The sequence below is a fragment of the Mustelus asterias genome, chromosome 16, assembly GCF_964213995.1.
Source record: "Mustelus asterias chromosome 16, sMusAst1.hap1.1, whole genome shotgun sequence".
NCBI lineage: Eukaryota > Metazoa > Chordata > Chondrichthyes > Carcharhiniformes > Triakidae > Mustelus > Mustelus asterias.
In genome coordinates, this window is record NC_135816.1 from 73,707,432 (window position 1) to 73,733,167 (window position 25,736).

Below are 25,736 nucleotides of genomic sequence, written 5' to 3' on the forward strand. Positions count from 1 at the left end.
AAGTTGGGCAATGCATTGCCCAGAGAATGGTTTTTGCCTAATTTGCTTAGTTTCAAAATTATGTGTAAATGTTCTTTAGTCTGAAAAGAACAGGGCCATGTGTACAGAACCCAATCCCTCGAACTCCATGTCTTCTAGCTCCAGCCCGTGCTGTGTCTTCACCATGCCCTCCGACCTTCCCCTCTCTGAGGCTGAGCGTGCTGTTCTCAGCAAAGGACTCAGCTTTGTAGCCTTACATCCCCACCTCAATGAATTCTGGGCTTGACATGATGTTGAACTCTTCTTCCATTGCCTTGTCTCCGTGCCCAGTTGTTTGTGCAAGAGTCCTCCCCCCGTTCCACAGATCCTTTCACATGCCTCCAACATTCTGTCTCTAATTGGATACCCCCACCGGGACAATTGCCTACCTTCAATCTTTTCATTGGGAACTGTTGTTGGGCATTGGCCGTCTCAAGTTTTCTGTCCCCCTCACCCATTCCAACCTCTCTTCTTCCAAACTTTCTGCCCTTCGCTCCCTCAGGTCCAACTCCGACATTGTCATCAAACCTGCCGACAAAAGGGGTGCTGTTGTCTTCTGGCGTACTGACCTCTACCCCGCAGAGGCTGAGCACCAACTCTCAGATACTTCCTCCTACCTCCCCCTGGACCATGACCACACCACTGAACATCAAGCCATTATCTCCAACACCGTCACCGACCTCATTTCCTCCTGATACTTTCCCCATAGCTTTCAACCTCAATATCCCAACCCCGGACAGCCCGCTTCCACCTACTTCCCCAAATCAACAAAAAGGTAGGCCCATTGTGTCAGCATGCTCCTGCCCCAACTTATTTCTTCTTACCTTGACTCCATCTTCACTCCCCTGGTCCATTCCTCCCCACCTACATCTGGGATTCCTCTGATGCCCTGCGTCATATTGACAGCTTCCAGTTCGCAGACCGTAACTGCCTCCTATTCACCATGGATGTGCAATCTCTCTACACCTCCATTCCACACCAAGACGGCCTGAGAGCTCTTCGCTTCTTACTTGAAAAGAGGCCTGAGCAATTCCATCCACTACCACTCTCCTCCGCCTGGCTGAACTCGTTCTATCGCTCAACAACTTCTCCTTTAACTCATCCCACTTTCTCCAAATCAAAGCAGTAGCAATGGGTACCGGCATGGGTTCTAGCTGCGTTTGTCTTTTTATGGGGTACGTGGAACATTCCTTGTCCCAAGCCTACCCAGGTCCCCTCCCACAACTCCGTTACCGGTACATCGATGACTATTTTGGTGCCGCTTCATGCTTTCGTCCAGACATTGAAAAATTCATCATCTTCGCTTCCAGTTTCCACCCCTCCATTGCCTTCACCTGGTCCATCTCGGACACTTTCCTTCCCTTCCTGGACCTTTCTGTCTCCATTTCCGACAATAGACTATCTACCAATATCCATTACAAGCCCACTGACCCCCACAGCTATTTGGACTACAGCTCTTCACACCCCACATCCTGTAAGAACTCCATCCCTTTCTCTCAGCTCCTTTGCCTTCGTCGCATTTGTTCCGATGATGCCACTTTCCAAAGTGACGCTTCTAATATGTGCTCCTTTTCCCTCAACCCCTACAGTTGTTGACAGGGCCCTCAACAGCATGCAGTCCATCACCCGCGCCACAACCCTCACCCCCCTCCCCTCCCCTCCCTCCCAGAACAAGGATAGAGTCCCCCTTGTTCTCACATTTCACCCCGCCAGCATCCGCATGCAAAGCATAATCCTCCGCCAATTTTGCCAACTCCAGCGTGATGCCACCACCAAACATATCTTCCCTTCACTCCCTCTGTCAACATTCGCATAGACTGTTCCTCCGGGTTAACCTAGTCCACTCCTCCACTATACCCAACACCTCTCCCGTCACTCATGACACCTTCCCATGCAATCGCAGGTGGTGTAACACCTGCCCCTTTACCTCTTCCATGCTCACCGTCCAAGGTCCAAAACACACATTCCAGGTTAAGCAGCGTTTCACTTGCACCTCTTTCAATTTGATCTATTGCATTTGCTGCTCCCAATGCGGTCTCCTCTATATCGGAGAGACCAAGCGTAGACTGGGTGATCGCTTTGCTGAGCACCTTTGGTCTGTGCGCAATCAGGACCCTGACCTTCCAGTTGCTTGCCATTTTAACACGCGACCCTGCTCCCATGCCCATATGTCTGTCCTTGCCTTGCTGCAATGTTCCAGTGAAGCTCAACGCAAGCTGGAGGAACAGCATCTCATCTTCCGGCTAGGCACTTTATAGCCTTCCAGTCTCAACATCGAATTCAACAGCTTCGGATGATTTGCTCTACCCCACCTCGGCCCCCTTTGTTTTTATTCTACCTTTTATTTCTTTATTGTCTTTCTTCATTTTTCTTCTCGCCCCCCCCCACTCTTTTCCCCCTACTTTATCCCCCTTCCCTTACCTTTTCTCCCACCGCTTCCTCCTTTCTACATTTTACCTCTGTCCCATCTTCCCCCCCGCTCCCCCAACATCTTCATCTGTCACAGCTTACAACTTCTCTGCCGTTTGGCCATTTATTCTCTCTGTGGACAGCCATTAGCTTTTCTCCTGGTTTCTGTGGCTATGATTCATCTTTCATTCCCTCACTCTGCAGTATATCTCCCACTTTCTATGCCTTTTAGCTTTGACAAAGGGTCGTCCGGACTTGAAACGTCAACTCTTTTCGCTCCTTACAAATGCTGCCAGACCTGCTGAGATTTTCCAGCATTTTCTCTTTTAGCTTCTAGTACACGTTAGTGAGCCACACTGCCAACCCAACTGATAATCTTAAATTGGTTGTCAGCATAATTCTTAGAACACTCAGGATTGTTTAGCAAATGTTATCCAATCAGGGAATTATATCTTATGCTGGACACGCTGTTTTGAGTTTTGCAAACACAGGCTGGTTAGGTACAATCGATACCTTGTCTGTTGCAAACAGCCAAAGGCACATGCTACTGATACAATCTGCTAGTCTTTGCGATGTACAGCCTATATACCTGGCGTCACAGGCACTGAAATTCATCTTACTCACGTGTGTGATAGGCAGAAGTTTTTTTGTCTTGACAGTAGCATCTTGTTAGTGGTGAATATCACTCATGTTGCTACTGCAAAGTAGCAGCGTGAAACAGCTAGTTTCACCTGTTGCCCAAAGTTTTGATATACCTTACCCTTCCAGGGTAGTCTGAGGTAGACTGGGCAATTTCCGGAACTGAAAGTGGCAGCTTTAGGTCTGTTCATGAGGTTGTGCGAGATCCAGCGATCTGATCGGAGTAGACATCATCCCGCAGGATGGCTTTGATGTGCCCTATTTCAGCATCAAGCTTGCATGGTGAGCAAATGCCTCAGGCCCTATTAATGAGCTTGCCAATAAGGTCATTTGGCTGCTCCATTTCAAAGGTGAATTTGAGAGCAGGATGGAGGCCATTAAGACACGTAAGGAAATTTTCAAACATAGCAAATGTATCAACTTTGTATTGGTAATATGCAAGGGGCTCCAATCAGCACTCTTCCCTCATGAAGCATAAATTGTTGTTCCCTTTACATTTGGTGTCCTTGCAAAATGCCCTGATAAGTGCAAGACGAAAAGCTTCAACAACATATCTTGTTTTCAGCAATGCTCATTTGCAGGACTCTGTACCAACAGGTTCAACTAATGGGGGGGAAAATATACGTGCAAAGTTTTGACTGTTATATTTATGCCAAATCGCTCATATTCTTAGAAGATCCTTAAGTGTTTGATGATAACCTATTTTTGAACTGTTAATATGTAGGAAAATACAGGAAGAAATTTGCATGCGGTAAGAATTCACAAACAGCAAATGAGATAAAAAACAAGCAGATAATCTGTTTTAGCCTTAGTTGAGGGATAAATGATGACCAGGAGTAAACCTTGCTCTTCTTCAGTGGTGCCAAGGGATCATTCACTTCCGGCTGAAAGGCCAAGAAAGACAATAGCCTTGCTTGCCCTCAGTAAAACACTGAGCTGGATTATGTGCTCAAATCTCCCGAGCAGGCTTTAATTCATGACCTCCTGACTCAGAGGCAGCAGTGCTACCCACTGAGCCAAGGTTGACAAGTTACGAGGAGTGAAACAGACAGTATGAAAAGCTTCTAGAAGTAATTAAATGCAATTCAGCAAGAGAAAGGACTCGGTGGTTGGGGTGGGGGAGGGGAGGGGATGGGAATATGTGGTGGGTAAGTAAGTGGGTGCTGGACTATCATAATCAGTTTCTCAGGCTAAATAGCATTTCCTCAAGATTCTACACACAAGTCTAATTAATTTGATTGCAGTTAAATCATGATAATCTGAATCAAAAAAAATATTGTATTTTTGTAGTTCTTTCAAAATTTGATGCCTCCTTGTGCCTTGCTCACACATGTTCATCTGTTACAAGTCATCACCAAAGCAATTCTCCCAAGTTAAATTCAAAATTAAAATTAATTTTGATAATTAAAAACACATGACCTCCAAGTCCCTGTTGGCAGGCGAGTGTCTAGCGGTTGCTATACTCTTTTTGGTAAATGTTTTAATCTTCAACAATTCGCACACCATACTCCTTTAATGATGCCCTCTAAACCCCTCCTGCTGATCAGATTAATGGCATGCAAATCTGCCTCCCTTTTCATAGGGCAGCACAGTGGTTAGCTCTGCTGCCTCACAGCACCAGGGACCCAGGTTCAATGCCAGCTTCGCGTGACTGTCTGTATGGAGTTTGCACATGTGTGTGTGTCTGCGGGGGTTTCCTCCAGTTTCCTCCCACGGTCCAAAGATGCGCAGGTTAGATGGATTAGCCGTCATAAAAGTGAGGGATTATAGGCCTAGGAATGATGCTCTTTTGGAGACTTGATGGTTCAAATGGTCTTCTTCTGCACTGGAGGGATTTTATAGTTCTATATGTTACATATAAACATAGGAATAGATTTAGGCCATCAGCTCATCTGCTCTGCTCCAGTATTCCATGATGTGGAGATGCCGGCGTTGGACTGGGGTAAACACAGTAAGAAGTTTAACAACACCAGGTTAAAGTCCAACAGGTTTATTTGGTAGCAAAAGCCACACAAGCTTTCGGAGCTCTAAGCCCCTTCTTCAGGTGAGTGGGAATTCTGTTCACAAACAGAGCATATAAAGACACAAACTCAATTTACATGGATAATGGTTGGAATGCGAATACTTACAACTAATCAAGTCTTTAAGAAACAAAACAATGTGAGTGGAGAGAGCATCAAGACAGGCTAAAAAGATGTGTATTGTCTCCAGACAAGACAGCCAGTGAAACTCTGCAGGTCTAGGCAACTGTGGGGGTTACAAATAGTGTGACATGAACCCAATATCCCGGTTGAGGCCGTCCTCGTGTGTGTGGAACTTGGCTATCAGTTTCTGCTCAGCGACTCTGCGCTGTCGTGTGTCACGAAGGCCGCCTTGGAGAACGCTTACCCGAATATCAGAGGCCGAATGCCCGTGACCGCTGAAGTGCTCCCCAACAGGAAGAGAACAGTCTTGCCTGGTGATTGTCGAGCGGCGTTCATTCATCCGTTGTCGCAGCGTCTGCATAATTTCCCCAATGTACCATGCCTCGGGACATCCTTTCTTGCAGCGTATCAGGTAGACAACGTTGGCCGAATTGCAAGAGTATGTACCGTGTACCTGGTGGATGGTGTTCTCACGTGAGATAATGGCATCTGTGTCGATGATCCGGCACGTCTTGCAGAGGTTGCTGTGGCAGGGTTGTGTGGTGTCATGGTCTCCTGAAGGCTGGGTAGTTTGCTGCGGACAATGGTCTGTTTGAGGTTGTGCGGTTGTTTGAAGGCAAGAAGTGGGGGTGTGGGGATGGCCTTGGCGAGATGTTCGTCTTCATCAATGACATGTTGAAGGCTCCGGAGGAGATGCCGTAGCTTCTCCGCTCCGGGGAAGTACTGGACAACGAAGGGGTACTCTGTCCACTGTGTCCCGTGTTTGTCTTCTGAGGAGGTCGGTGCGGTGCGGGCATCCTGAAACCCATTGTACAAAGAACCCCCAGCTTTTGTCGCGACACGACGGACTTCCTACAGAAACTCGGCACACATGGAGCAGTTGAACCAGGAGCGCTCCTCGTCACAATGGATGTATTGGCACTCTACACCAGCATCCCCCATGACGATGGCATTGCTGCAACGGCCTCAGTGCTCAGCGCCAACAACTGCCAGTTTCCAGATGCAATTTTACATCTCATCCGCTTCATCCTGGACCACAATATCTTCACCTTCAACAACCAGTTCTTCATCCAGACACACGGAACAGCCATGGGGACCAAATTCGCACCTCAATATGCCAACATCTTCATGCACAGGTTCGAACAAGACTTCTTCACCGCACGGGACCTTCAACCGATGCTATACACTAGATACATCGATGACATTTTCTTCCTTTGGACTCATGGTGAACAATCACTGAAACAACTCTATGATGACATCAACAAGTTCCATCCCACCATCAGACTCACCATAGACTACTCTCCGGAATCGGTTGCATTCTTGGACACACGCATCTCCATTAAGGACGGTCACCTCAGCACCTCACTGTACCGCAAGCCCACGGATAACCTCACGATGCTCCACTTCTCCAGCTTCCACCCTAAACACGTTAAAGAAGCCATCCCCTACGGACAAGCCCTCCGTATACACAGGATCTGCTCGGATGAGGAGGATCGCAACAGACACCTCGAGACGCTGAAAGATGCCCTCATAAGAACAGGATATGGCGTTCGACTCATTGATCAACAGTTCCAACGCGCCACAGCGAAAAACCGCACCGACCTCCTCAGAAGACAAACACGGGACACAGTGGACAGAGTACCCTTCGTTGTCCAGTACTTCCCCGGAGCGGAGAAGCTACGGCATCTCCTCCGGAGCCTTCAACATGTCATTGATGAAGACGAACATCTCGCCAAGGCCATCCCCACACCCCCACTTCTTGCCTTCAAACAACCGCACAACCTCAAACAGACCATTGTCCGCAGCAAACTACCCAGCCTTCAGGAGACCATGACACCACACAACCCTGCCACAGCAACCTCTGCAAGACGTGCCGGATCATCGACACAGATGCCATCATCTCACGTGAGAACACCATCCACCAGGTACACGGTACATACTCTTGCAATTCGGCCAACGTTGTCTACCTGATACGCTGCAAGAAAGGATGTCCCGAGGCATGGTTCATTGGGGAAACTATGCAGACGCTGCGACAACGGATGAATGAACACCGCTCGACAATCACCAGGCAAGACTGTTCTCTTCCTGTTGGGGAGCATTTCAGCGGTCACGGGCATTCGGCCTCTGATATTCGGGTAAGCGTTCTCCAAGGCGGCCTTCGCGACACACGACAGCGCAGAGTCGCTGAGCAGAAGCTAATAGCCAAGTTCCGCACACACGAGGACGGCCTCAACTGGGATATTGGGTTCATGTCACACTATTTGTAACCCCCACAGTTGCCTAGACCTGCAGAGTTTCACTGGCTGTCTTGTCTGGAGACAATACACATCTTTTTAGCCTGTCTTGATGCTCTCTCCACTCACATTGTTTTGTTTCTTAAAGACTTGATTAGTTGTAAGTATTCGCATTCCAACCATTATTCATGTAAATTGAGTTTGTGTCTTTATATGCTCTGTTTGTGAACAGAATTCCCACTCACCTGAAGAAGGGGCTTAGAGCTCCGAAAGCTTGTGTGGCTTTTGCTACCAAATAAACCTGCTGGACTTTAACCTGGTGTTGTTAAGCTTCCCACTATTCCATACCATCATGGCTGATCATCCACTTCAATGCTTTTCCTCTACACTATCCCCATATCCCTTGATGCCAATGGTATTTGGAAATCTGTCAATCTCTACTTTAAACCTACTCAATGACCAAGCTTCCACAGTCCTCTAGGGTAGAAAACTGCAACAATTCATAACCCTCTGTGCACAGAAAAAACAAATTCTCCTCATCTTGGTCTTAGGTCGCTTCCCCCTTATTTTGAAATTGTGTCCCCCTGCTTCTAGCCTCCCAAAACAGGGGAAATATCTTACCCGCATCGACCCTGTCCATTCCTTTAAGTATTTTCCCCCTTCACATCCACTCCCCTTTACCGCTTCTTTCACAGGACATTAATTTTCTTTTGCTCCACAAATTTGGCACCCAGGAGGGGTAAAGGATGGAATGCCAAAAGTGATAGAAAAAAAACAAAAATTAATGCTGGCAAAAGGAATAATTTACCTGTAATGCAGCCACTCCACATTTCAGGATGGAAAGGTGACTGGATTGGAAAATCACCCCTCATTCTCCCTGTTGCTTCTGACCCCTTTGACTATCCCAGTTGTGAGGGACTAAGACCTCACCCTGTATATTTTTTTATAAAATATATATTGATATCTTCATTGCTACTTTAATCAATTTTAAAACTGAACAAAAACTTTAAAATGGCTGAATCTGCGTCTGTCTGTGACCCCTGAACAAAAGAACGGACATCGCAGTTTCAGGGAAACTTGCACCTTGTTATCTCTGAGGCCACCTGTGGACTGCACAGCCCAACATCAAAGAGAGCTGTACAAAGGTCATTTGCATTTGATGACCCAGGCTGGCCAGAAAGAGATTGATGCTTTGTTAAGACAAAAGGCCCCACAACCTTTCTGTCAATTCGTAATGGCTGAAACATTCAGCAATCTTCGAAGCCGTACTCCAAACAATGGATACATATCCATCTGGAATGCGGCTGAAACCTGGAATTAGAAGTCTAATGATGACCATGAAACCATTGTCAATTGTCGTAAAAAACCCATTGGTTCACTCATGTGCTTTAGAGAAGGAAATACGTTGCCCTTATTTGGTCTGGCCTACATGTGACTCCAGATCCACAGCAATGTGGTAGTCTTTTAAATGCCCTCTTTAATAAATACTGGTCCAACCAGTGAAGCCCACATCCCATAAACAAGTCATTTTTAAAATCCTTTGTTGGAGACCAGGTGGGAGAGGTGGGGGTCATGTGACAGAGGCCTCTGGCCTTGCTGAGGTGAGTAGCTCAGGCTGCTCTATCATTTGACTATCAGCCGCACAGACAAAGAGCTCTATCCAGGTGGAACACCTGGTCCATCTACACTGCTTCTGCTAGAAATTCTATATCATCACCGACACAACTGATCCATCTCTGCCTATCTCATCATGTGTAGTCACATCACTGGAAAAGTAAATTATACAGCATAGAATCCCTACAGTGCAGGGGGAGGCCATTCAGACAATCAAGTCTGCACCAACTCTCTGACAGAGCTTCTTATCCAGCCCCACCCCGCACTGGGCCACCCACGGTTTTTAGCCTGCCACATTCCTTGAAGGAATACATAATTGAACTTTGATTCTAGACTTTGGAGCCCACGTGAAACAATATTTATTTTCTCTGAGATCTCTGCACTGTAAAACCATCTTCTCTCTTCTCTCTCTCACTGTAATAATTGCGAGGGGGTGACATTGCACTTTCCTTTGTGTTTTGAATGTGTGCAAATAAACTAACCCTTTTCAGTTCATCCTATCTCAAGTTTGCTGTGGGGTTATTAATAGAAAATTGGATCACACCAAAATCGAGAGGAAATATGCCACCATTTATAAAGAGGATAACAAATAAAAAAACACCTTTCTATTTATGGATGGGTGACGAAAGGAGAAATTAGTACTGTTTTATGTTAATCCTCTTCCTGTCCATAACACAATTCCTCCTTCAAAGTTACAAACATGTGAATCAGGAGCAGGAATCATAGAATCATAGAAACCCTACAGTGCAGAAGGAGGCCATTCGGCCCATCGAGTCTGCACCGACCACAATCCCACCCAGGCCCTACCCCCACATATTTTACCCGCTAATCCCTCTAACCTACGCATCTCAGGACTCTAAGGGGCAATTTTTAACCTGGCCAATCAACCTAACCCGCACATCTTTGGACTGTGGGAGGAAACCGGAGCACCCGGAGGAAACCCACGCAAACACGAGGAGAATGTGCAAACTCCACACAGACAGTGACCCGAGCCGGGAATCGAACCCGGGACCCTGGAGCTGTGAAGCAGCAGTGCTAACCACTGTGCTACCTCATGCCTGTTCCACCACTTGAAAAGATCATGGTTGATCCCACTGATCCCTCTGCTTTTATGTCTACCCCCTCTACCCTTTGACTCCCTTGTCAGTCATGCATTCGCATTAGGAGAACTACAGACTAATGAATCTCTGAGAGGAACCAAAGTTTCCTCATCTCCATTTTAAATTCAAGATCCCTTATTTTTAAATTGTGTCCCAGTCTCTCCCATAAGCAGAAATATCCTCTCAGCATCTTCCCTGTCAAGTCCCCTCAGAATCTTAGATATTGCAATAAAATCACCTCTCATTCTTTGAAACTCTGATGGATATGGGTCCAACCTGTCTAACCTTTCCTCATAAAAAAACACATTCGTCACAGGAATCAGTCAAGGGAACCTTCTTTCCACTGCCCCTAATGCAATTAAGCCATTTCTCAAATAAGGACTCCAAAACTATACACAGTCATCCAGATGCTGCTTCATCCACACGCTGTACAATTATAGTAAATCTTCCCTGCTTTTATATTCCATTTCACTTGTAATAAATGACAATATTCCATTCGCCTTCCCATTCATTTGTTGTTCCTGCACTGTAACATTTTATAATTCATGTGGCACAGCGGTTAGCACTGCTGCCTCATAGCGCCAGGAACCCAGGTTCGATTCCCTGCTTGGGTCACTGTTTGTGCGTAGTCTGCATGCTCTCCCCGTATCTGTGTGGGTTTCCTCCGCGTGCTCCAGTTTCCTTCCATAGTCTGAAAGACGTGCTGGTTAAGTGCATTGGCCATGCTAAATTCTCCCTCAGTGTACCCAAACTGGCGCCGGAGTGTGGCGACTAGGGGTTTTCACAGCAAGTTAATTGCAGTGTTAATGTAAGCCTACTTGTGACTAATAAATAAATAAACTTTAAACTTTTAGGACACCCAGATCCCTCCGAGTTCCCCAGTCTCTCTCCATTTAAGTAATATGCTGCTTTTCTACTCTTCCTGCCAATGTGGACAGGTTACACTTTCCCACATTACATTCCATCTGACAATTTTTGCTCACCCACTTAATCTGTCTGTATCCTTTGCAGGTTCTTAAGTCCTTATTACAACTTAGTCTCTTACTTACCTTTGTGTCATCAGCAAATTTAGCAACCATCATGTAGTCAGTTTTTACATCCAAGTCATTGATATAAATTGTAAATAGCTGAGGCTCCAGCAAACGATAACTATGGCACTCCACTGGCTATATCTTGCAACCCAAAGATGACTCTTTATTCCCTATTCTGTTTCTTGTTGGCTAACCAATTTTCTATCCATGTTTTTTTAATATATATTCACATATAGGTTGTGGGCATCGCTGGCTTGGCTAGCATATATTGCCCATCACTAATTGCCCTTGAAAAGGTGGTGGTGGTGAGATGCCTTCCTGAACTGTTGCTGTGCATATGGTGGAGGTACATTCACAGTGCTGTTAGAGAGGGAGTTCTGGGATTTTGGCTCAGCGACAGTTGTATTTATTTATTTAGTGAATGCAAAGTCCCGAAACCAAGCGGTTTCTCCCGGTCCTGCTGTGTTGAATATGGATAGGTCTCTGATGTGGTGCACAGTTTGCTCGCTCCCACAGGCACATAGGGGGTTGACACTAAAGCCCCATCTATAGAGGGTGGTCAAGCAGGGGCCGTGGCAGGTCCTGAACCTGTTGAGGGTGAACCATGCCTTTGGCCCCACCAGTACATAGGCTTGCCTGGGAAGCTAATGATCCTGCCAGCAGACTAAATTCCAAAGGAAGTTTCATGAGAAGAGTCCACACAAGGAATCCTAGCCAAAGTCCAAACGTCAAAAGGAACTCAACAACAGCGAAGGAACAGATTAAAGAATATTTATTTTGAGTAGGAATATACACTTATTCTAAATATTCTAAAATATCCCCTTAAATATCTGTCACTGCTGCACTATTGATCCATCCTCTAGCTCAGCTTTCATGCTCACATAGTTGCCCTTATTTAAGTTGAAAATACTAGTCTTAGATCCACTCTTCTCCTTTTCAATCTGGCTAAAATTAAATCATATTGTGGTCACTGGTGTCCAGCAGTGCCTTTACTCTGAGGTCATTAATTAATCCTGTCACATTACACAACATTAAGTCTAATATAACCTGAACTCTAGTTGATTCCGGAATGTGTTGCTTTAATAAACTATCACAAAAGCATTCTATTAACTCCTCATCCAGGCGACCTTTGCCAACCTGACCTTTCTAGTTTATATGCACATTAAAATCACCCATGATTATTACTGTCCCTTTAACACAAGCACTCAATGGGCAGGATTTTCATGTGTCCCCGCAGCGTGTTTTGCGGTGGCTGAGGTGGCTTACCATTGGCTGGTGGTGGTATCTTCTGGCCCCAACACTGGAAACTGCTCCCCCTCCACCACCCCCACCACCACCTGGGAACCCACGATGGTGGTTCACTGTCAGTGAAGAAGATCCTGCTGGCAGGAATGGTTGGAAAATTCCGGCCAATGTTTCTTCTTGTCTACTTTGTCCTACACAGTAGTTACTGTACGGGGATGCTGTAGACCACTGGTGATTTCTTTCACCTATTATTTCTCATCTCCATGCAAAACGATTTTACATCCTGATCTCATGAACAAAGGTCATCTCTAACCAATGCACAAAATGCCATCCTTGATAAACAGTGATACTCCTCCATCTTTACATAGCTTCCTATTCTTCTTGAATGTCATATACCCCTCAATATTCAGGACCCAATTCTTGTCATCCTGCAGCCACATTTCTGTGATGGCTATCAGATTATATTTATTTACTTCAATGTGTGCTATTTGTTTACTTTGTTATGAATGCTATGTATATTCAGATACAGAGCCTTTAGTTTTGTCTTTTTGCTATCATTGTAAAATCTAGTCCTGATCATTGATGCGTTCTTAAATATTTTCTCTCGATCTCTTTATGCCATTAGTTGACCCTCATTTTCCATATTACTTTTTTCCTCTCTTACCTTGTCACTACTCTTTGATATACCACATCTTTCCACATTTGATCCCTTGCCTCCACTATTTAGTTGAAACCCTTTCTACCTCCCTAGCTATGTGGCTTATAAGAACACTGACTCTAGCATGGTTCAAATGTAGACCACCGCCCCACAAACCAGATACCACTTCTCCTGTATCAGTCTTTGAGTCACGTATTCATCTCTCTAATTTTATGTATCCTGTGCCAATTTGCACGCGGCTCAGGTTTTCCACCTTGGAGGCTCTGCTTTTTAATTTAGTGCTTAAGTCATCATACATTCTATGCAAAACCTCGTCCCTCATTAAACTTATGTCATTGGTACCTACATAGGCCCAACAACTGGATCTTCTTCCTCCCACTTCAAATCCCTCTCCAGCTCTGAGCAGATGTTCTGAACCATGGCACTGAGCAGGCAACTTAGCCATCTGACCTCTCGCATTTTGCTGCAGAGAATGGTGTCAACCCCCTCACTATACTGTCCTCTACCACCACTACATTTGTTTTTGCTTCCTCCACTTGAGTAGCTTCCTATACCACAGTGCCATGGTCAGTCTGCTCATCCATCCTGCAGCCCCCACTCTCATCCAAACAATCCGAGAGAAACCTATTGAACAATTGCAGGGGCTGACACTCCTGCCCTCTGAATCCCCATATCTGCCTCACTTGCAATCACATCCTCCTGTCCCTGACCAAATCTGAAGACCCTATCATAAGTGGTCTGATTGCTTCCTGATGCAAAATGTCCAGGCTAATTTCCCCCTCCCTGATGTGTCGCAGTGTCTACAGCCCAGTCTCTAGTTCAGTGATTCTCAGCCGAAACTCCTTGAGCTGTAAACACTTACTGCAAACATGCAGTAATGTTATCCAAGAGGTCCCACATGCTGCAGCCTTGACACATCATCTGTCTTGCCTTAATGGGCTTTAATTACGTAATTGTATTTTCACTTATTTATATATTTTGTTAACTTTAGATGGCAGATTTCCTTCCTTAAAGGGCATCAGTGAACTAGACGGGTTTTTTAATGACAATTGACAACGGTTTTGTGGTCACCATTGAATAGCTTTTAATTCCGGATTTATTAATTGAATTTAAATTCCAACAGCTGCTATTTGAACACCTGTCCCCATGAGCCAGATCATGAGCCTGGGCCGCTGGATTAGTGATCCTGAAATATTACCATCATGCCTACACCACCGCCGTCCCCTATGCTGCCTCCATGAGCTCTTATTTAGTGTAGTAATATTTTATGTGGCACTTTGTTAAATGCTGTTTGGAAATCCAAGTACACTACATCTACAGGTTCCCCTTTATCCACCTTGCTGGTTATTTTCTTAAAGAACTGTAATAAATTTGTCAAACACTATTTTCCTTTCATAAAATCATGATGACTCTGCCAGATTGCAAGTCCCCTGCTATAACTTCCTTAATAATAGACTGTAGCATTTCCTCTATGGCACATGTTGAGTTAATTGATTAAGTTTCCTGTTTCCCTCCTTTCTTGGATAGAGGAGTTGCATTTCCAATTTTCCAATCTGATGGGACCTTTTCAGAGTCTAGGGAAGTTTGGAATTCATACCAATGCATCTATTACCTCAGCAGCCATTTCTTTTAAGACTCTAGAGTTAAGTCTATCAGAACCTAGGGAACCAATGAAGTCTCCAAGAACTGAGGTGGGCTTTTTAAACAGCCCACACCAGCACCTGGCAGCCCCAGCGGCCACCTCCAATTCTCTGTCTGGGGTGGCTTGTCCAAATCTACCCCATACCCACTCCCCTTGCCCTGGGATGGAAATCGGGTCTAACATGGCTTGCAGTGAGCTGGGAAATTTCCTGACTCCTGCTATCTGCCTCGGGAGCAAAGATCCGGCCCAAGGTGTCAATTATGGCTCTGTGAGTTGTAATGCCACCAACTACACAGCACTGTAGTTACAGTGATACCCCTCCTCTTAAGTAGCCTGCTCTGAACAGAAGTTCTCTGCCCAGGGGCGCATCCCTCCCACTGTTTTTTTATCAGCCAATGCTATTTAACTACACGGTCAATGAACCATTTATAATGTAACCTTTCTCACATCCACCCATGGCGGACTCATTCATCTGGTGAGTCAGCTGACAGTAGGCAGAAGCGGAAAGAAAACGACTGTCACAACTGAATGGACAGAGAATCCCAGAGTCTAAGCATTACACCCTGGAGGAGTCAGGTCTAATCTCTAAATTTCTGCTGCAGTAAGCAAGCCGCGGCCTCATTTGTTTGTTAAACAGGCTGTGTCATCTTGTTATGGAGGCAAGGAAGTGAGTTAACAGTCTGGAACCAGCTAAGCAGTAACCAGTGGCAACACCTCTATTCCATCGGGTCCCAGACATATCCACTACAAGCCTTCGGCATTTTTCAGCTGTGTTATTTCAGCTGTGGAGAGTTTATAAGTTGTGACCTTAATATTGAATGCTTCAAAACATCTACTTTTAAAATGCCTGTCTAATATTACTGTGTGAAGTAATACAAACAATAGGAAAGGAAGGCATGAGAATAACCAGGAATTGATCAGCATACATAAACATTTGAAGGATTCCCCAAAATAAAAAGTTAGGTTGGGTGCTCATAATGAGGATTAAAAATAAAATCTCATTTAAGATAATCACTAGAATCTTTAAATCTCCGTACACAACTTTTTCAGTGTACCAGTTAAACGTATTTGTGTAAATTCATGCCTTTATTATTTAACCCAGTTGGGATAAATAGGCTTATGCCTCTCAAAGCAGTGAAATGTCAGATAAGCACCATCAGCATAAGGGCTGGGCAATTCATAGCCCAATAAATCTGATCTCACCAGCAATGCTCATATCTCGAGAATGAATTTCAAACAACATGCATTTGTTTAACATTGAAAGCTGATGTCCAGGAGACATCATGTGTGTCTAGAATTTGACCGGCAGACTCTGATTATTGGCACAATCTTTGATGCTGACAACAGCCAACAGACTACAAAGATATTGGCACTGCAGCTGCATGTACGGGAGGTTTAAGGGAATGTCATTGGACTAGTAATCCAGGGACCCATGTTAAAACTCTCATCACAGCATCAATTTGAATTCAATTCATTAATCTTGAATATATAGCTAGTCTCAGTTATAGTGAAACTTTTACTGATTGTCATAAAACTCCATCTGATTCACTAATATCCTTTAGGGAAGGAAATCTGCCATCCTTACCCGGTCTGGTCTACATGTGATTCCAGACCCACAGTAATTTGGTTGACTCTTAACTGCCCTCTGAACTGGCCTAGCAAGGGTGATTAGGGAAGGGCAATTGACGCTGGGCTTGCCAGCGACTCCTATGCCCTGTGAAATAAAAAAAATATTCCTCTGAAAGTTTTGGTATGATCTCGCCTTTGTGGGGACTTTTCCTAACTTTCTGATACAAGACAGGTAGACAGGTCAAGGCAAGTCTTTTTGGTCAATTGGTTCCCTTCCCGGTTTGAAGCTGCTGACTCCTTGCTGGGGCATTGATCCATTCATTACATAGTTGACATATCCATTGTTCATGGACAACGCTTGCCAGGTGAGTGTCAGAAGACTCTTGGAGGGTTATTGCAGCTGTGCCTCTTCCTGCTACCATCAAATGTCCTTAGATGAATCATTTATAGTAGTGGTCACCAGGTCACAAACAGGACTGGCAGCCCTGGGTGAAATGCTCCAGTCTAAGCACTAATGTTAATTTTAGGGCTCTGCATCTGTTGTGTTGGCTGAGATCCACTGATTCAGCATAGACCGGGGGCTGAACCTGGGATCTTTTTAATTTTTGCAGCATTTGCTATATATATGTAGCAGTCTATTGGGACGTAGTGCCAGTATGTTTATTTCTTGCTGTGTGTGACTCTGTTCTATACTTTACAGTATCTTGGGGAGAAAGTCCCAAAAATAGCAATAAGATAAATGGCGGGCTAACCTATTTCCGTGGTTTTGGTTGAGGAATAAATATTGGCCAGGAGAATTCGCCCGTTCTTCTTTAAATAGGGTCATGATCTTGGCTCACATTTTGCCAGGGGAGGAACTGTTGACAGTAAACGGTGTCCGTCATCATTAACCCTTTGTAACAGACCGTAACTTCAGGATGTCGAATATGTGCAGATTGGTGCGGCAATCCTGACACTGTGATTTGTCACTTAGTGATCCAACGACAGGCTGCGCTGTGGACACCTTCCCAAAGAAATTAACGGGAATTTCAACTTCCCCCTCCCACATCAATGTCAGAAACCCCATAAAAAGTTGTGTAAAAAGGCATTTAATGGCAACGTGATCAATAAAATTTAATGAACTGGCATGAAAAAATAATTATTTATTTGCAGAATACAGTTAAATAATTAATCTGCTTAACCTTTTTATTCATTGAAAAACATTCAGAATATTTTAGTTTTCAATTTCACCTCATGCACATGTCCCATTGTTTAATTTGCTGAATACAATGCTTTTAATCAATGATTTCATTTTCCTGCCTTTTATTTCCTGGTTGGATGTCTATGAAAATCTTATAATCTGATTGGTTGCATAGACAGACTGATGACAGCATTTTAGCTCCCTGCTGGGTATCCCGAGAAGAGTGCTGCAGTCAGTTACAATACCCAAAGCAAAATTCTTGCTCGAAAGGTCACTAGTTCACTCAAACATTTTGGGTGGAATTCTTCCCAAAAAATTCTAAGTGTTAAATTTGTGGGAAAACTGGAGTAATTCATGTTGGTTTTTTCAGTGGGAGTTCACACTAGAATCTCCCACACTCTGCAGTGCAGAGGCCGCCAGCGTGAATATCATTAGATTTCAGGGAACGGGGCCTATTCCTGTTGGAGAGGCTGAAACCAGCAGGCCTCTGCGCATGCACAGTGGCCTGGAACTGTCAGCTTCCCGTTTGCTGGCCAACTTGATCACTGACCAGCCCGGCCATTCCCGCCTCCACCCCCCAAACTACCTCGATCTTGATCTCCAGCACCCCCCCTCACTTCCGCACTGCCGATCCCCCCATCAGTCCACCGCCCCGGCAGACCCCCCCACACAGCCCGCCCCAATCGGTGGCCTCCCTCCTGTCTCCATCGACCTCAGTGCAGAGCGGCAGTGGAATCCCCTCACCCCGCGCATTGCCCCATAGCCCTGCCTCAATAAACCCCACCCCTAGATCCTGCCCACATATGCCATGCCCCCTTGGCACTACCTGATGGGCATGGACACTTTGATCCTTGGGCCGGGGCACAGGCTGGCACTGCCAGGGTGCCCATGCCCAGTGGACACCCCCCCCCCAACCCCCTGGGGGGGCCTGATTGCCCCCCTCTTCACTCCAGCAGGGTCAGGCCAGAAGTGAGGAGCTAGTGTAATCTCCCCTGGAGTGAAACACTCTGGCAGAGTGGGAGCAGCTCGCGGGCCCGGAGAATTCAGCCCAGGCTAATAGCATTCCAAAGATCCGTAAAATATCATTTCAATGCTAGCCTTGTCTCACTGCCGATTTCCAGCACAGAACAGACCGCGCCACAGATCCGACGCTAGATTCGGGAGATGCTAGCAGTGCATGAACGTGCGTGGGGAATCCAGCGAATCGTCCTCCACGCGATTCTCCCGAAAATTAGTGCAGCGGTATGAGAGAATCGCCCCCCGTAACACACTGTGCTACTACTGAACCAATGCTGCCTAGGATTATATTAGCCACATTCAGCTTCAAGAGGATTCATCTCAGAACCTGTGACATTTGCTCATATGCACACATTTCTGCACAGAATGCAGTACACCAGACATTAGACAAGATCTGTATGAGAGTAGGGTTAAGATCAGTAAAAATGTTATTCAACCTGCAGTCAGGAATGGTGCACATTTAAACTCTCTGTTTGATTCCTCACTAATCTGTGGCATAGTGTGTAATTCAATGAGTAACCTTACCCGCAGGGTCGTGATTGTGGAGGGGTCTTTGATTCTACCATCTTCATCCTTCAAGTTGTATCCTTCCGGCCTTTTGTCCCGCTCGCTGATTTTCCACAGTTTAACCGTCTTGTCTATTTTCAAAAAAAAAAACAGTTTAGTTAATCCTACAAACAATTAACTGCATAGCCCATTTGAAATTCTGGCCTTCTGATTCAGGAGTTAAAACTCCTGAATTCAGATCACCACACTTGAATATTTCCTTACACGAAGTATAATTTTCTTCTTTTTCTCCCCATTTTGTCTACAGGACTCACAAATCAAGATGAGTCCTGGTATATTTTAGATTGCATTACATCTATGTTCAGAAAGATATAGAGACAGAAATGTACTGTTAGGTAGCACAGTAGAAGGATAAGAGGGTTTCATAGACTGAGAATGGTTTCATCCATCAGCTCCCTTTAGCTGCTTCTTCTCTTCTGATGCACACCAAAGATTTTTTCAGAATATTTTAGCTTTGATCTTCACCCATGTGCATGTCCCAATCTTTAATTTGCTATATATTTTAAGATTTATTTTATGCTGCCTTTGTTTCCTGGTTGGGTGTCTGTGAAAATCCTTTCATGTGATTGGCTGCTTTGACAGCACTTCAACTCCTAACTGGGAATCTCCAGAGAAGCGGGCGGTAATCAGTTACAATACCACTGCATGGTGAGCGAGGAAAATTCTTGCCAAAAAGATCACTGGATCACTCAGGACATTACGACTCACTGTGCTATGATTGAACCAAAGGTGCCTTGGTTATATTAGTTACATTAGCCCGACCCTAGCCCCAAAACCACTTTCATTTCCTCTCAAGGCCTCTGAGCTTATTTTATCCCTGGGACACACCTCCTCACTAAACTTCAAAGAGAAAGGATTGAGGAGAAGATGGGTTATGTTATAAGTGCCTCTGGCTCAGTCTCTGGTGCACATCCTAAAAGTATGAACCTGGCACATCAAGAAATCCCACATATAAGTCTGCCTCTGGCACTGGCTACTGTGAGACCATCCCATTGCATTGCTACCAGCAAAGTCAAAACCCAATTCAGAACTTGAGCTGCTAAACAAAGTTTCCGTCTGCTACGGACGGTTGACAGAGATAAGATTCAAAGACGGGTACTGATGTGTTTTACATTAGACATATTGAAAACTGACAACTTACAGGGCTGTACGGTGAGAGCAGAGGAGTGGGAGTAACTGGATAGCTGTTTCAAAGGGCTAGCACAAGCATGATGGGCCAAGTGACCTGCCTATGTGCTGTAAAATTCTATGATTCTAACTTGGCAATAGGAAAGGGACAAAAGGCAGGCTGCTTTAATTTTCCTACCTCACCATTTTAAATGTTTCAAACGGCAGCTTCAGGTGACCTTAATCTTTCCCAGCCATTTGATATCAAAGAATGGTGATGCTGACAAGCCCATTTTGTTCCCAGAAACACTGCATCAAACAGCAGTCACTGGAGAGCATATGAATTGTTAATACTGTGAAAAATGACCCTGATAATGAGGTTCTCCAATTGCAGGTTTTATACAACACAGGACAGCTGCATGATACAGGAGATGAATAGAATGATTTTTAAAAATATATATTTTCCAAATATGTCCTTTTAATGAAATATGGAAGCCTCTCAATTGGTATCAGAGAATCAATTTTGTTAGAATATTTATTAAATATTAATAGGTCTTTGATTCATTGCAGCTTCTCCACCACTCTGGCCCTCCCCTCAGCCCCTCGATATAGCTAGTCTGTGCTCTTCCATCTCATTTCTGTTGCACACAATCACAGAATCCCTACAGCACAGAAGAAGGCCATTCAGCCCATCAAGTCTGTACCAAACACAATCCCACTCGGGCACTATTCCCACAACCCCACACATTTATCCTGCTAATCTCCCTGACACTAGGGGCAATTTAGAATGGCCAATCAATCTAACCTGCACATCTTTGGACTGTGGGAGGAAACCAGAGCACCCGGAGGAAACCCATCCAGTCACAGGGAGAACATGCAAACTCCACACAGACAGTGACCCAAGACCGGAATTGAACTTGGATCCCTGACACTGTGAGGCAGCAGTGCAAACCACTGTGCCACCGTGCCACCCACAATGATAGGATTCTCTCTTATTCACCCCCACCTCTTTATGTCAAGACACCATCCTGGGCTGGTGGGGGGAAAACCAGAAAACCAGCTTTTTGCCCTTTAGGGGAGGCAGTGGCAAAGTGGCATTGTCACTGGACTAGTAATCCCAGGGTAATGCTCTGGAGACCTGGGTTCAAATCCCACCACAACAGATGGTGAAATTTGAATTCAATAAAAATCTGGAATTAAAAGTCTAGTGAAGACCATGAAACCACTGTTTAAAACCAGAAAATGCTGGAAAATCTAAGCAGGTCTGGCAATATCTGTGAACATTTTCTGTTTTCATTTCAAATATCTAGCATTTGCTTTTATGAAACCATTGTCGATTGTTGTAAAAAGCGATCTGTTTCACGAATGTTCTTTAGGGAAGGAAATCTGCTGTCCTTACCCAGTGTGGCCTACATGTGACTCCAGACATACAGGAATGTGTCTTGACTATTAACTGCCCTCTGAAACAGCCTCGCAAGCCACTCAGTCCAAGGGCAATTAGGGATGGGCAACAAACGATGACCTTGCCCTGGGGGTGGGGAAGGGGGGAGGGGAGAGGGAGTGGTAGCGATCAGGATAAAAGGGACGAATCAGAGCCAGGTCATTCAGGAGGGGAGCGAAAATGAGGAACTCTCTCCCAAACAAAGCTCCACATATGCTGGAGGTCAATTGGAGTTTTGAAGACTGAGATAAATTATTGGGTGGGGATATCAAAGGATTCTGGAGTTAAAGCAGGTAAATTGAGTCAAGGTACAGGGCAGCTATGAAAGGCAGAGCTGGCCTGAGGGATTGTGATCTTACTCCTGATCCTAATGTTCAGTGACTGTCACAGAAATGAGTTTGATGTTCAAATGGCCTTTACTCACTCCACACTACTCTCAGGTCCTTATGCAAACATGAGTTAAACTGCAAATCTGTTACAGTTAACATAAGAGAGCGACTGGAAAGGTTGCAATGCAGTTATGCCATTTTACAGTGAAACCACTCCAGCATCCACCTATAACCTACCATTTGTTGAGAGAAGGAAGTAGGCTGCATTCTGCTGGGGTAGCCACCTGATTTTATTTATCTTCTCTTCAATCTCTAGACTCTTCAGGTAGTCAAACTCTGGTTCATGGCTCTGGAAAGTGCTGTAAACATTATATTCTCCTCTGCGATGAGACTGGTTTTTACTCTGAGGTAAAAAAGGATAAAAAAAATCACAAATATAAAATCCTTCAGAATTCCTGTTATTACAGTACCACAGAATGATAAAGGCATCAATGTCCATTATTGGCTTGATTCATTTGCAATACCACAGGGATTTAAAGTACAATCCCAGAGGTAACTTCTTTCAAAATTATGGTTAGAAGAGTCACATGTCAAATAATAGGTTAACAGCATCACACCAACAGAACTCAAAGAACTTCTCACGGGGAATTAACTTTCGCAATGGAGTGTCACAGGCAGCCATTATCTTCATCACCATTAAGGTGACTCACAAGGAACAAATGATTTTCTGCAATGAGATTCATATCATTGTTTGAACAAGTTTAGAAATGTCAGAACAATTCTTTGCCTGAAGGCCGTCCCCTTTTTGAATGTCCCATTTACCAGTTTGATAGCTATCTGTGATGTCACTGACTATACTATTGAGTCCCGAATACAAAATTCAATAGAGCCTCCACAAGATGGTATCCGAGGCAATGGCACAGAGCTGCTTCCTTGCAGGACAATCCTAATGTTCACCTGATCCTATCTCTAGTGTTTTAGGGATTGCATTGCACCTTGCCATCTGATCTCACTAATAGATCATCTTTCCATCTCATCCAGCCACACCCACCTGGCATCCACAACTTTTGAGTTGTACAATGCTGGGACTAGAGTATATCATTTAATTATTCAATCCTCATATAAACACATTCTGTCTCAGATCGGGAAATGCCTGGAGGGCTGGTCGATATATGGTCCTAACCTCTGATGATATAAAATTATTGGTCCATTGCCTGCAATCTTCAATTAACAACAATCAAGATCATTAAAGGAGTGATATTAGCACACCAGGAAAATATTGGCATTTTCAGTGGAGAGCTTTAGACAGTTGTAATATTCGCACCTATGGCTATAAACATTTAATCATATTGGATCACAGCAACTGGAATTAATCTTCAGGAAAGAACAGTGGAGGTGGTAAGCCTACTAATAAGCAAAAATAAGTGAAAATGATTGGCTGGTGCTTCTCCTAGAAAGACAATGGGCATTCTGCGCAAAGTAGTCCCATCTCTGGAAGCAGCTCCCTGCAGTGATCTGTATTAGAAGTTTCCATTTTCGAATGCCTTCTTTTTAAAATTCTTTCACAAGATGTCAACATCGTTGGCTGGGCCAGCAAATGTTGACCATCCTTAATTGCACTTAAGATGATGTTGTGAGCTACCTTCTTGAGCCATAGTATATCTAATGTAGTAACACCCATAGTGCTGTTGGGGGTGGGGGGGAGGGGGGGGGGGGGATTTCCAGGACTTTGACCCAGTGACAGTAAAGGAACATCAGTATATTTCCAAGTCCAGATGGTGAGTGACTAGGAGGGGAACTTGCAGTTGGTATTCCCATATGTCTTCTGTCCTTTACAATATAGGTGGTAGAGGTCATGGGGTTGGAGGGGTAGACGCTTAAAGAACTTAAAAGGGCAATTAGCCCCGAGTTTTGGACACAGTTGAAAGTTTACGAGTGGCACGCAGGTCTCTCGCTGTGGCTGCTCCCCAGAAGGTGAGGGAAGTAGCTTCACAGTGAGAGATCAAAGCCTTATTACTTTTGAGGCTGCTGAACAGGTCACTGGCAGAAAATGATATAGCTGTTGTGTGCCCATATCATATGGAGCAATGAAATCATCGAGATGGTTGTCTCCAATAGCCATATGCATTTTACTTACCATCTTTTCCACTGATGCTGATGGCAGTTGCAGTGCCTCCTCTCCACTGTATCAGCAGCACTTTCACTGCTCTCATAATAGGGGCTGCTGGACTTCATTGAGCATGGGTCACGATGTTTTGGGTTCCCACATCTAGAACCAATCCACTGTCACTAATTGGAGGGTCAAGGCAGAGGCAGCCTGCTAATTGGCTGCCTCCCATAATTTGGTCATGCATTCAAACTGCATGAGGGTGGGACAGGTAAATAGTCCTGACACTGGGATCTTGTTGGCCATAGGAAAATACAGCACAATATTTAGTGCTGACAGAACCAGCCACCATTAAATTAATCTTGAATTTTTTGGTGCATGAAATAGTGAATATGGTTGGTGTATCAGGAACAAGGGGTCATAAACTCATGAACATTGTGAGAATGATCAATGGGAAACTCACCAAAACTCCTTCGGCAGCACCTTCCAAACTCACGACCTCCATTAACTAGGATAGTAAACGTATGGGAACATCACCACCTGCAAGTTCCACCCAAGCCACACCCCATCCTGATTTGGAATTATATTATCATTCCTTCACTGTAGCTGAGTCCAAATCCTGGAACTCCCTTCCTAACAGCACTGTGGGTGTTCCTCTACCAAATGCCCTGTAGTGGTTCCAGAAAATGGCTCACCACCATTTTCTCAAGGGCAATTAGGGATGGGCAATATATGCCGCCCTAGCCAGCAGTACTCACATCTCATGAAGGAATAAAAAAGACATTAGAAAACAGGAAGTAGAAATTCGATGGGCAAAACGTGGGAAGTAATGTTCTGCAGGCATCAATTATTGTTATTCACCATTTATATAAATGTTTTAGATTTGGAAATCAAAAATGTAATTTCAAAATTTGCAGACCACAACAAATAGGTGGTGCAGTTAAAATTCAGGAGGACTGTGATAAAATTTGAGAAGACATGAATAAACTTGCAAGATGTGAATTGGCAAATTAACTTTAATATAGATGAGGGAGAGTGGTGTGTTTTGGTGGAAGAATAACAAAACTAAGTGTATAAATGGGATAGAAGAGTGAAAGGATCTGGGGTGCAGATACAAGAATCACAAAATATTGATGTAAATTAATAAATCCACAAAAGAGCCAAAGAGGCACTGAGGATAATTTTTAGAGGGATAGAATTGAAAAGCAGAGTTACGCTAAGCTTCTATATATCTTTGATTAGACTTGAGAGTATGTAAATGGTTCTGCTCTCCATGTTACAAAATGGACATTAAGCAATGGAGAAAGGGCAGCAGATTTAAAATGCCTTCTCAAATGTAGGGATATGGGGGTAGGGCCTGGGTGGGATTGTGGTCGGTGCAGACTCGATGGGCCGAATGGCCTCTTTCTGTACTGTAGGGTTTCTATGATTCTATGAAATCTCAGGACTAAACCAGATCAGAGTGAAACAAAAACAGAAAATGCTGGAAAATCTCAGCAGGTCTGACAGCATCTGTGGAGAGAGAACAGAGCCAACGTTTCAAGTCTGGATGACCCGATCAGGGTGAAATTAGGAAGCACTTTTTCACACAAAGGATGGTGGCGATGTGGACCATCTCCTCTCCTCCTGCTGAGGATGTGGATTCTGTAGGACAATTGAAGTTTTCAAGATTGAAATTCTAAGCA

The 25,736-nt window shown here is 44.6% G+C and overlaps 1 protein-coding gene across 1 annotated transcript in view; it reads right to left on the reverse strand.

Moving 5' to 3' along the window:
- The window catches only part of ppp2r2bb (protein phosphatase 2, regulatory subunit B, beta b), a 232,351-nt gene that overhangs the window by 62,212 nt on the left and 144,403 nt on the right, over positions 1 to 25,736 (reverse strand). Inside the window, exons 3-4 of the mRNA XM_078231655.1 lie at positions 22,182 to 22,347; positions 19,026 to 19,138 (exon numbers count right to left, since the gene is read on the reverse strand). Coding sequence (XP_078087781.1) covers positions 19,026 to 19,138; positions 22,182 to 22,347 — 279 coding nt within the window. The remainder of the gene's footprint in view (positions 1 to 19,025; positions 19,139 to 22,181; positions 22,348 to 25,736) is intronic.